The 13,561-nt window shown below is 47.5% G+C and overlaps 1 protein-coding gene across 18 annotated transcripts in view; it reads right to left on the bottom strand.

Annotated features, from left to right (window-relative positions):
* Positions 1–13,561, bottom strand: part of DAB2IP (DAB2 interacting protein) — a 354,231-nt gene that overhangs the window by 74,644 nt on the left and 266,026 nt on the right. For all 18 annotated transcript variants that reach the window (XR_012155308.1, XM_073314870.1, XM_073314869.1 and 15 more), the window contains one exon: positions 8,929–9,082. Coding sequence is in view for 17 of the 18 variants with exons in the window: in XM_073314870.1 (XP_073170971.1) it covers positions 8,929–9,082 (154 nt within the window). In the remaining variant the exon portion in view is untranslated. The remainder of the gene's footprint in view (positions 1–8,928; positions 9,083–13,561) is intronic.

Here is a 13,561-nt window from a genome sequence, read left to right as displayed (position 1 = left end):
CCCCCCCCACACAAACTCACTCTCCTGCTGGTAATAGCCCATCCAAAGTGACCACTCTCTTCACAATGTGTATGATAATCAAGGTGGGCCATTTCCTGCACAAATCCAAGTTCTCTCACTCCCTCACCCCCCTCCAAAAACCACACACACAAACTCACTCTCCTGCTGGTAATAGCTTATCTAAAGTGAACATCAAGTTGGGCCATTTCCAGCACAAATCCAGGTTTTCTCACCCTCCGTTCCCCTCCCCCCCCACAAACTCACTCTCCTGCTGGAGACAGTCTCTACGTAAAAGAATAAATGGACACAAATCAGATGTCAAGAATTATAACGTTCATAAACCAGTCGGAGAACACTTCAATCTCTCTGGTCACGCAATCACAGACATGAAGGTCGCTATCTTACAACAAAAAAACTTCAAATCCAGACTCCAGCGAGAAACTGCTGAATTGGAATTCATTTGCAAATTGGATACTATTAATTTAGGCTTAAATAGAGACTGGGAGTGGCTAAGTCATTATGCAAGGTAGCCTATTTCCCCTTGTTTTTTCCTAACCCCCCCCTCCAGATGTTCTGGTTAAACTTGGATTTAAACTTGGAGAGTGGTCAGTTTGGATGAGCTATTGCCAGCAGGAGAGTGAGTTTGTGTGTGTGTGTGTGTTTCGGGGGGGAGGGGGGGGAGAAAGCCTGGATTTGTGCTGGAAATGGCCCACCTTGATTACCATGCACATTGTAGGGAGAGTGGTCACTTTGGATGAGCTATTACCAGCAGGAGAGTGACTGTGTGTGTGTATGGGGGTGGGAGGGTGAGAAAACCTGGATTTGTACTGGAAATAGCCCACCTTGATTACCATGCACATTGTAGGGAGAGTGGTCACTTTGGATAAGCTATTACCAGCAGGAGAGTGAGTTTGTGTGTGTGGTTTTTGGAGGGGTGTGAGAACCTGGATTTGTGCAGGAAATGGCCCACCTTGATTATCATACACATTGTGAAGAGAGTGGTCACTTTGGATGGGCTATTACCAGCAGGAGAGTGAGTTTGTGTGTGTGTGGGGGGGGGGGGGGGGGCGGAGGGTGAGAAAACCTGGATTTGTGCTGGAAATGGCCCAACTTGATGATCACTTTAGATAAGCTATTACCAGCAGGACAGTGGGGTGGGAGGAGGTATTGTTTCATGGTCTCTCTGTGTATATAATGTCTTCTGCAGTTTCCACGGTATGCATCCGATGAAGTGAGCTGTAGCTCACGAAAGCTCATGCTCAAATAAATTGGTTAGTCTCTAAGGTGCCACAAGTACTCCTTTTCTTTTTGCAAAGACAGACTAACACGGCTGTTACTCTGAAACCTGTCTTTTTGTTTTCTGGCATTCTTTCCTTCCTCCACAGGATTTCTAAACAGCCACTATACTTGTAAGGGAATTCTGCGCCACTGTGCATGCACAGAATTTACGTCCCCCACAGATTTCTTTGCTTCCCCGCAGAAAATGTGACTTTCTGATGGAGAAGCAAAAGGACCTCCACAGCAGTATGTTTTGGGCACCCAGGGCAGCCGACAGAGAAGGAAATCACTGTGGGGCAAGGGGCGGAACTGGGGAAGACCCAGCTGGTGGCTCCTACTGTGTACCAGGCTCAGCTGCTAGTCCTGACTGGGCTGGGGAAGGACGGGACTTCCTCTTCCCCTGCACGGCATTTGGGCCTGAGTTAGACCCACCCCCAGATTTCTTTCCCAGCTGAAGGAAGCTCTGCAAACTCCCCCACCTGCGCTTCCTGCACCCATCACTCCTCAGCTGCAGGGGGAGGGATCACTGTACAGGGAGCTGCTCCCCTATCCACCCAACCCCCATGCAGCCAGACCCCCTCACCAAGCCTAAGCCCACTCTACCCAGAACTCCCCCGATGAGCCCCACTCCCCCAGCATCTGGACCCCCCATGGAGCTCCCCACACCCCGATCCCTCCCTGCTGAGCCCCAACCACCTTCACCTGGATCCCCCTGCAGAGTCCCATTGCATTCAAATACCCCAACAAGCCTCTGCGCATCCAGATCCCCCACTGAGCTGCCCATATGCAGATTGCCCAACACAGAACTCTCTCAACCCACACCTGGATCTCCCCCCCCCCCCACTAAGCCCCTCCACACTTGGATCCTGCCTTGGTGAGCCTGCCTGCCCACACCTGATGCACATGGCATGGAGGGGCAGGGCCCTTGGGTGTTTCTGGGGCAGAACTGGTCCTTGCACTGTGTCAGGATTGGGTGCAGCTTCACTGCTGAATCTGTGTCCCCCAGAGGGGGAGAGCTGCACAGTGATCTCCCACATTCTTATAGCCAGTGGCCTGTGCTTCCCAATGCCATGCTGGAGCCTCCACATTTATCTGACAAATAAAATTTGCAGAATTTTAAAATATTGTGCATAGAATTTTTATTTTTTTGGTGCAGAATGCCCTCAGAAGTACCATTACTATGTTCTGTTTTCCTATACAACTCTTCTTGATCAAACTCACTTAAAAATAAAACGTGCTTCCCCCTTACAAGTACATGATTTGTATAATTCCCCTCTCAGTCAACTTTCTACAAGTACTGTTCATATCCCTTGCTCTGCTCTTGTGTGCTGAGCAGAATTGGTAAACAATTCTTATATTATGGATGTCACATCTATTTTCCATCTAGCTTTATTTTATCTTTCTTGAGTGGAATGTAATAGAGGCTGTATAATTTACAAAACTGTTCTCCTCCTGACCTACTGCACTTGCTCAATCCTCCAGAGAGCAAATCACACTGGAAAATTTATGCCTTCTTCTTGCTTTAGGGCTTATGTTTGGGGATAATCTTCTTTTAAAAAGTATTTTCCATTTTGCCTCTTTACATTTTAAGAAATTATTTTTAAATTTCAACTTGCTGCTAATTTCTACAACAACAAAAATTAAACCAACCTCAGCTGCTGGTTCACCATTAATAAACACCAGGTTGTCCCTATCTAGCGCAATCTGCCAAAGGAACACTTCCCTCTCCCCATCACTACACTCTCAAGTATGTCTACATTGCAGTTGAAGGGGTGACCGGGGCTCGGGTAGGCATACCTGCATTAGGTTTAATTTAGCTAGCTTGCTAAAAACAGCAGTGAAGATGCAGCAGGGCAGGCTTCAGTGCAGGTTAGCAAAAAGGGTATGTACCAAGGGGACAGGCGGGCTTGTCCATCCTCTCCCAAAGCCTGCACCACTGTGTCTTCACTGCTACTTTTAGCGAGCTAGGTAGGTTAAAGCTAGTGCAGGTATGCCTGCTCACATCTCTAACAGCAGTGCAGACATAATCTAAGGCGTGACCCAAGTACGGGCTTTCGCCATTGTCTTCCCTTCCACCCCTGAATAAAAACGCGGTGCCCATCTTTCAGAGCAGCAGCAGCGATGACAACCCTCTTGCTGGAAGGAGATGGCTTCCCTGCTCTATAACCAGCTGCTGTGGTGCACAATAATGAGCTGCCCTCCACACCACAGGATAATAGGTTCCCTAATGGCATGTTGCATTACTGACTCACATGCTGGTTTGTGTGCGCACCACTGCCCTCTGCAAGATGGAGACCTACTGAAGTACCAGTAACTACGTTGCCCTCTCTGAGCCCTGGTCTACACTAGCACTTTAGGTCGAATTTAGCAGCATTAAATCGATGTAAACCTGCACCCGTCCACACGATGAAGCCCTTTATTTCGAATTAAAGGGCTCTTAAAATCGATTTCCTTACTCCACCCCTGACAAGTGGATTAGTGCTCAAATCGGCCTTCCCGGGTCGAATTTGGGGTACTGTGGACACAATTCGATGGTATTGGCCTCCGGGAGCTATCCCAGAGTGCTCCATTGTGACCACTCTGGACAGCACTCTCAACTTAGATGCACTGGCCAGGTAGACGGGAAAAGAACCGCAAACTTTTGAATCTCATTTCCTGTTTGGCCAGCGTGGCAAGCTGCAGGTGACCATGCAGAGCTCATCAGCAGAGGTGACCATGATGGAGTCCCAGAATCGCAAAAGAGCTCCTGCATGGACTGAACGGGAGGTACAGGATCTGATCGCTGTATGGGGAGAGGAATCTGTGCTATCAGAACTCCGTTCCAGTTTTCAAAATGCCAAAACCTTTGTCAAAATCTCCCAGGGCATGAAGGACAGAGGCCATAACAGGGACCCGAAGCAGTGCCGTGTGAAACTTAAGGAGCTGAGGCAAGCCTACCAGAAAACTAGAGAGGCGAACGGCCACTCCGGGTCAGAGCCCCAAACATGCCGCTTCTCTGATGAGCTGCATGCCATTTTAGGGGGTTCAGCCACCACTACTCCAGCCATGTTGTTTGACTCCTTCAATGGAGATGGAGGCAACATGGAAGCAGGTTTTGGGGACGAAGAAGATGATGATGATGATGAGGTTGTAGATAGCTCACAGCAAGCAAGCGGAGAAACCAGTTTTCCCGACAGCCAGGAACTGTTTCTGATTCTGGACCTGGAGCCAGTACCCCCCGAACCCACCCAAGGCTGCCTCCTGGACCCGGCAGGCGGAGAAGGGACCTCCGGTGAGTGTACCTTTTAAAATACTATACATGGTTTAAAAGCAAGCATGTGAAAGGATTAATTTGCCCTGGCATTTGCGGCTCTCCTGGATGTACTCCCAAAGCCTTTGCAAAAGGTTTCTGGGGAGGGCAGCCTTATTCAGTCCTCCATGGTAGGACACTACCACTCCAGGCCAGTAACACGTACTCGGGAATCATTGTACAACAAAGCATTGCAGTGTATGTTTGCTGGCGTTCAAACAACATCCGTTCTTTATCTCTCTGTGTTATCCTCAGGAGAGTGAGATATCATTCATAGTCACCTGCTTGAAATAGGGTGCTTTTCTTCAGGGGACACTCAGAGGTGCCCGTTCCTGCTGGGCTGTTTGCCTGTGGCTGAACAGAAATGTTCCCCGCTGTTAGCCACGGGGAGGGGGGAGCGTTGAGGGGGTAGCCATGGGGAGGGGGGAGGCAAAATGTGACCTCGTAACGAAAGCACATGTGCTATGTATGTAATGTTAACAGCAAGGTTTACCCTGAAAGGAGTGTAGCCACTGTTTTATAAAATGTGTCTTTTTAAATACCGCTGTCCCTTTTTTTTCCTCCACCAGCTGCATGTGTTTCAATGATCACAGGATCTTCTCCTTCCCAGAGGCTAGTGAAGATTAGAAAGAAAAAAAACACACTCGTGATGAAATGTTCTCTGAGCTCATGCTGTCCTCCCACACTGACAGAGCACAGACGAATGCGTGGAGGCAAATAATGTCAGAGTGCAGGAAAGCACAAAATGACCGGGAGGAGAGGTGGCAGGCTGAAGAGAGTAAGTGGCGGGCTGAAGAGAGTAAGTGGCGGGCTGAAGCTCAAATGTGGCGGCAGCGTGACGAGAGGAGGCAGGATTCAATGCTGAGGCTGCTGGAGGATCAAACCAGTATGCTCCAGTGTATGGTTGAGCTGCAGCAAAGGCAACTGGAGCACAGACTGTCACTACAGCCCCTGTGTAACCAACCACCTCCTCCCCAAGTTCCATAGCCTCCACACCCAGACGCCCAAGAACATGGTGGGGGGCCTTCGGCCAACCAGCCACTCTACCACAGAGGATTGCCCAAAAAACAGAAGGCTGGCATTCAATAAATTTTAAAGTTGTAAACTTTCAAAGTGCTGTGTGGCATTTTCCTTCCCTCCTCCACCACCCCTCCTGGGCTACCTTGGTAGTCATCCCCCTATTTGTGTGATGAATGAATAAAGAATGCATGAATGTGAAGCAACAATGACTTCATTGCCTCTGCAAGCGATGATCGAAGGGAGGAGGGGAGCGTGGTTAGCTTACAGGGAAGTAGAGTGAACCAAGGGCTGGGGGGTTTCATCAAGGAGAAACAAACAGAACTTTCACACCGCAGCCTGGCCAGTCATGAAACTGGTTTTCAAAGCTTCTCTGATGTGTACCGCGCCCTCCTGTGTTCTTCTAACCACCCTGGTGTCTGGCTGCGCGTAACCGGCAGCCAGGCGATTTGCCTCAACCTCACACCCCGCCATAAACGTCTCCCCCTTACTCTCACAGATATTGTGGAGCACACAGCAAGCAGTAATAACAGTGGGAATATTGGTTTCGCTGAGATCTAAGCGAGTCAGTAAACTGCGCCAGCGCGCCTTTAAACGTCCAAATGCACATTCTACCACCATTCTGCACTTGCTCAGCCTATAGTTGAACAGCTCCTTACTACTGTCCAGGCTGCCTGTGTACGGCTTCATGAGCCAGGGCATTAAGGGGTAGGCTGGGTCCCCAAGGATAACTATAGGCATTTCAACATCCCCAACAGTTATTTTCTGGTCTGGGAATAAAGTCCCTTCCTGCAGCTTTTGAAACAGACCAGAGTTCCTGAAGATGCGAGCGTCATGTACCTTGCCCGGCCATCCCACATTGATGTTGGTGAAACGTCCCTTGTGATCCACCAGTGCTTGCAGCACTATTGTAAAGTACCCCTTGCGGTTTATGTACTCGCCGGCTTGGTGCTCCGGTGTCAAGATAGGGATATGGGTTCCGTCTATGGCCCCACCACAGTTAGGGAATCCCATTCCAGCAAAGCCATCCACTATGACCTGCACATTTCCCAGGGTCACTATCCTTGATATCAGCAGATCTTTGATTGCGTGGGCTACTTGCATCACAGCAGCCCCCACAGTAGATTTGCCCACTCCAAATTGATTCCCAACTGACCGGTAGCTGTCTGGCGTTGCAAGCGTCCACAGGGCTATCGCCACTCGCTTCTCAACTGTGAGGGCTGCTCTCATCCTGGTATTCATGCGCTTCAGGGTAGGGGAAAGCAAGTCACAAAGTTCCATGGAAGTGCCCTTACGCATGCGAAAGTTTCGCAGCCACTGGGAATCATCCCAGACCTGCAACACTATGTGGTCCCACCAGTCTGTGCTTGTTTCCCAAGCCCAGAATCAGCGTTCCACCGCATGAACCTGCCCCATTAGCACCATGATACCCACATTGCCAGGGCCTGTGCTTTGAGACAAGTCTGTGTCCGTGTCCATGTCCTCATCACTCTCGTCACCACACTGACGTCGCCTACTCGCCCGGTTTCACTCTGCCAGGTTCTGGTGCTGCATATACTGCTGGATAATGCGTGTGGTGTTTAATGTGCTCCTAATTGCCAAAGTGAGCTGAGCGGCCTCCATGCTTGCCTTGGTATGGCGTCCGCACAGAAAAAAGGCGCGGAACGATTGTCTGCCGTTGCTCTGATGGAGGGAGGGGCGACTGACAACATGGCTTACAGGGTTGGCTTACAGGGAATTAAAATCAACAAAGGGGGTGGCTTTACATCAAGGAGTATTTCAGGCAGGACTTCACAGAGGGTTCCAATAAGAAATGGTGCACCTAAGTAATTGTTCTTATTGGAACAAGCAGGTTGGTCTGGCCTCTGATTGATACATGGCTAGATTTACCTAGCTGCACCTTCTCTGTGAGTGACTGCAGTGTGACCTAGAGGAATGAGTCCCCTAGATGGGGGAGGGGGGGGAAGCAAATGGGTACAAAACAAATCTGGTTTATTTCTTGTTTTGATCCACTCCATCTATCTTTTACATCTTTGGCTGGCAGCAGACGGTGCAGAAGGACTGCAAGCCATCCACATCTCATGGCTGCTTGGCAGAAGTTGGTGCAGTAGAACTGCTAGCCATCCTCATCTGTTGCCTGCCTTGCAGAAGATGGTAGAGTAGGACTGCTAGCAATCCGTATCGCCTGCCTGCTCACCATAAGATGGTTCAATAGGACTGACTGCAGGACTAAAGAGAATGACCCGGTCAAGTCACTCCAGATTTAGTCCCTGTGCCCAATTCTGCCCAGGCGCTCCTGGCCGCACCTCGGACATGACGATGACGGCTACCAGTCCTATTGCACCGTCTGCTGCCACAAGGCAATGGGTTGATGCTTCTGTGTAGCAATGCAGTACCACGTCTGCCAGCACCCAGGAGACATACGGTGACGGTTACCTGAGTGGGCTCCATGCTTGCCGTGGTATGGCGTCTGCACAGGTAACTCAAGAAAAAAGGTGCGAAACGATTGTCTGCTGCTGTTTTCACGGAGGGAGGGAGGGAAGGGGGGGCCTGACGATATGTACCCAGAACCACCCGTGACAATGTTTTAGCCCCATCAGGCATTGGGATCTCAACCCAGAATTCCAGTGGGCAGCGGACACTGCGGGAACTGTGGGATAGCTACCCACAGTGCAACACTCCGGAAGTCGACGCTTGCCTCGGTCCTGTGGAAGCACTCCGCCGAGTTAATGCACTTAGAGCATTTTCTGTGGGGACACACACACTTGAATATATAAAACTGATTTCTAAAAAAATGACTTCTATAAATTCGACCTAATTTCGTAGCGTAGACATACCCTTAGCTATCGCCTGCTAGGATATAAAACCCAATAATACTCCAGCTCACAGAGATCTCCCTTTTACTCAAGCAACAGAAGCCTGATGTTTTTGGATAATAAGGTCCTGAATTCTATCTCCATGGACAACAGTGTACGAAGCCCATGCAGCCACAGAATAGAGAACTGCAGGTTATGTTGTCTATATGACTATGGATTATTTATCTATGTTCTATGAGGGCATGGACTGTGTTTAGGACTGCTGGGTAGCTCTCCAAGCAGCAGGTCCTGCTACCACTGTAAAATGGGGTCAGAGCTCTCATTTTATTGGTATATTTTTCCCAACAGAATTTTTTTTTACAGAGCACACACAAACTCTCATTGAAACAACTGTCTCCATTAGACATTGCTCTGATAAACGAAAGATCACACCAGAGATGTTTATAAGGCAAGAAGATTCCCCCACACTACTCATTAAACAGATACCTTCCAACACCATGTTGTAGGATGGACACAAAAGCCTCTTACCTCAAAACAATAGTCCTGCCCCAGAATGCTACTGTGAACTGGCTTGATGACCACTTCTTCCTCCATACTGAGATCCAGAGCCTCAACAGCACTACTGGGGCTGAGCAAAGACTCGTGGGAGCGTGATTCTTTCAGCCTCGGCATTAGATGGGATCTAGAGGAAGAACACAATGACATCAGTCGCATCTGTTCTCCGCAGAGAGCTGATTAGGTGCATGTGTTTCAAGTCAATCTACAAAACCACTGGGAATTTTTTTGCATGAGATAACAGGCCCGTTGGGGACTGCTCTGCAACCCCCTTTGTAATTTGGTACAGAGGCTGCATTATGAAGAGGTTTATAATAAAATGTTGGTTTACTTCACTCTGATGCTGTAGGAGAAGGAAGTGCAGCAGGAGTCCATGTTTGTAGATGCACACAACACGTCTCCCTGCAAAGATGTCTGTGTTTTTTTGCAGGTACACAACCCCTGTTGCATCAGACTTTGCAAATTCAGCCCTCAGAGTTAAATGAGGTCAGTTTGGTAGGTTGGCACTGCAGGACAGAACAGTCACCAGTCCCGCTTTAACACACTCACCAACACTAGGATACATGGTGCACGTGCCATATGCCCCACGCCATGAGGTGATCTGTATGGACTATATCTCTACTGCCATATGCTGTGATCGTAGCAGGGACTGCAGATTTAAACAGGGTTGGGCCTGGTCCACACTTGGACGGGAGATCCCCCTCACATGGGGTTTCATCTCACGCTATTTCACAGCCACCAGCCCCAGGTGACAGTAGAAAGTTGTACTAACGGTGCTTTCTTCAAAGCCCCAAAAGATTTGGATTTTATTCAGATTGGGTCTCCCACTTGGGAATACAGAGCTGCGGACGGAGTGCTGCAGGGAGAATGCTAACACGTGGGAAGCATGCAGGACCCCAGGTACCCCGAGACACAGCATTGCACCTCCATCTTCATTTGCAAGGAAAGCACAAATTCCTATCATGGGCGGAGCCAGTGGCTGGATTAACACTTTGCAGCTGATGTGCCCATCCTGACTGTTACAGACACATCCACGTGAAGGAGAGAGGTGGAAAACAGGACCTGAGAGCCCTACAGACTCATTTCAATGCCCTGGAGGTGCATGGGCAGCATTTAACAGCAGGGAAGTCTGCAGGTGGTGAACAATGCACAATTTTCAGCAAGGATCAGTACAGACAATGGTGCAAGTAACTGTTAATGAGGAATCAGAGAGGGCATGGGGAAAATATGAGGCTTTGGAGGAAAAATTAAAAAAATATAAAAGGGCAGCAGGAAAAGAAACATGAGGGCAAATGAAACGGTCATTATCTCAAGTCTACACAATATAAAACACTTCTACTGAGGCCAGATCTGAGAAACTGACTCTAATAACTTTGACCTTTAGAACCCATGGCAACAGTCTCAGTGTCTCTCAGAGAAGCTGTGAGTGTGTGTGGTCTGTCTGTAAGGGACAGCATTTAGGCTGCTTCAAAGGACAGGACTTTGCAAAGTGAAGGGATTTTAGCCTTTATTTTTAACACTGTCCTCAACACACAAAGTGATGCAATTCACATGCATTGTTTCAGATTGCTTCATCTGTGTGAATTCAGTTTTGCCATTCTCAGGAACAAAGCTGAAAGAAACACTAAGAAATGCCGGCCACGTATACAAAATTCACCATTTTCAGTCAGATGCCACACGGAGACGAGAAAACAGCCAACAGTAGTGCCAAAAATAAACCAGGTACTTTGCGAGCTTAGCCATAAAGGTTCATTCCACGAGCAGGCCCTGAGGTGATAAAGGTTCAGACTTCATCTGGTTTGTCTAGTTAAAAGTGCCAGACTGACAGCCCTGCGAAGTGAAGCCCCCTATTTTTCTGCAGAACCGATGCAACACAGACAACATTAACCAAAGGGGAGGGACAGTATCTGAGGGTTAATAGACAGCTCAGTCTCCATGGGCTGTTCAGTCTTTTGTGCTCTCTATTGAGGCTGACAGCCAAGACCAATTGTGGTGGTATCTAATAATGTGTCCACTGGGAACTGCACTAAGATGACCATCAAACACATTTCACACAGGACATCAAGCAGCCCTCAGAAGCTAATAATCTTTGGTCCTTACTGATTTGGGCCGGATTAGAACCAGCGATTTAGAAACAAAAGGCTGTAAATCCCATTAGCAATCCTCTAAACTGTCCACTCAACCTGGAGCACTCTTGCAAGTAAAACTGATCTTTAGGAACTGAGCCAAGTCTCACTGTGATTTTCCAGTAGTTTGTGGCAATTTAATACTATTTTAGAAGAAAAGGGGCCCACATCCTTATTCCCTGAATGATTCTGCAAAGTAACTCTAATGCACCTAGATCGATCAAGTTAACCCCGGCTGCGAGTGCTAGAGAGAAATATCTGGAAACTGTGGAGCTGATAGCATAAACCATTAACCAACTGCTAAAGAACTAACCACGGTAACATTTATATTAAGTCTTACTTTCTATAATTTAGGGAAAAATCTAGGAAATCTAAGCAATCAGACTGAGGCTCAAATTCTTAGTGTGTGTAAAGTTCCGGCAATATGAACTCAGAATTCAATAAGCACATATTGTATGTATATATACACACACATTACCAAGCCATGAATCTGTATTGCTGTTCTCCCAGTTTAGCAAACATTGCAACAAAATCAGTCAGAAGTTGCAGGTGTGGGCATGTGTGTAGAAGTGCACATGTGTAGTGGAGGGAACCTGAGGGGGGAGAACTTTTCATGTTACATTGTTATTTAACAGTGGTTTGCTTCAGAATATCATCTACATATATTTAAGCAATGAAGGACACTACAATAGGACTATGTTATGTCATTATCAACTTCAACAGCGTTCACATTATACCCATAGTTTACGGCACCGTCATACATTAAGAAACTGTACAGTCATTGGGATTTTTTCATAAAAATAAAAGTGGCCGGGGGTCAGATTGCACTGGGGAAAGTTACCTCACCATTGAAGCAACCCCTCCAGGACAGGCATGAACACTGCTTGGGCAGGATCTCCCAGGACAGTCTGACACCATTCACCAGCACAAAAGTCTCACACACACACACACACACAATTAAAAATCAATAAAGGCTACTCCCCATGCTTCCCGTAACCCTCTGAAACTTGCCGCTGTCCAGACTGCCTGCTACAAGCAATGAATGCTTTGTAGAATGTGGACATATACTGGATGTCTGCAAAGGGCACAGTACCCTTTCATTTTAATACCCTCTTCTAGTGAAGGAAAATTTGTCATGTCCTTTAGTGGGTGACATGACATTTGCTGCAGGGATCCATTTACTGGCAGCTGTTTGTAACTCCCTGTCTTAGTGCCCATGGTTGTGCAGGCTTCCCTTCTGTGTGAACAGTAATAAGAAATTCCCGCTAATGCCATGAATTGCCTGGCTGACTCACTGCGGAGAGGGCACTATTATTCTTACTGAAACAATAATTCTGCTGTCCTGGTCACTTGGGAGAGAGAATAAAAGTCAGCCACATGCACATTAAAGATGAAGCAGCTGAGAGGTATAATGTTTTCACAGCTAACGCACAAGAGACCTGAAATGCTTGGGCTGAGCCTGCTCTAACTGAAGAGGGGCAGCAATTTGAGAACAAAAAAATAATTCTGACTTCGGAGGTTGGGAAAAGTGCAGGATTAACAATGGTGCGGTGTGAAGGCCACTCTAATCAGAGAGCTGGTGCAGCAGGGGTAGCATCTGTGTGAGCCTTCTGCACTTACTGCTCTGCCCTGGGCCTAGGAGACACCTACCTCTAGCCTGAAGGGACAGCTCTGTCGCCAGCTCCCTGCAGAGGAACCACGTGTGAGCAAAGTCGTCTCACAATGGGCACGTGATCATACAACGTGCTGCCAGTTCGGAGGGACAATTGCAATGCAGATATTCCTAGCACGTCTCCAATATTTTAGATAGTTTGGAAAGAGCTGGCTGAGGAGCTTGCTGGACCGTTAATGCTGATTTTCAATAAGTCTTGGATCACTGGGGAAGTTCCAGGAGACTGCAGGAAAGCTCATGGTGTGCCAATATTTAAAAAGGGTAAATGGGATGACCTGGGCAATTATAGGTCTGTCAGCCTGACATTGCTCCCGGGCAAGATAATGGAGCGGCTGATACTAGACTCAATTAATAAAGAATTAAAGGAGGAGGATTAATTAATGCCAATTAACGTGAGTTTACATAAACTAGATCCTGTCAAACTAACTTGATATTTTTTTTGATGAGATTATAAATTTGGCTGATAAAGGTAATAGGGTTGACGTAATATACTTAGACTTCTCTAAGGCATTTGAATTGGTGCTGCATGACATTTTGATTAAAAAACTAGAATGATACACAATTAACATGGCACAAGTTAAATGGATTAAAAATTGGCTAGCTAATAGGTCTCAAAATGTAACTGCAAATGGGGAATAGTCACAGAGTGGGTCTTTTCCAGTGGGGTCCCTCAGGTATCAGTTCTTGGCCCTACATTATTTAACATTTTTATCTACAGCCTGGAAGAAAACAAAAAATCATCACTGATAACGTTTACAGAGGTTACTAAAAATCAAGAGACAGTCAGGTCCCTGATTCAAAGCAATGT

This window comes from Lepidochelys kempii, chromosome 16, assembly GCF_965140265.1.
Source record: "Lepidochelys kempii isolate rLepKem1 chromosome 16, rLepKem1.hap2, whole genome shotgun sequence".
In the NCBI taxonomy this organism is placed as follows: Eukaryota; Metazoa; Chordata; order Testudines; family Cheloniidae; genus Lepidochelys; species Lepidochelys kempii.
The sequence above is the reverse complement of the archived record's forward strand: the minus strand, read 5'-3'. Positions and strand labels throughout refer to the sequence as shown.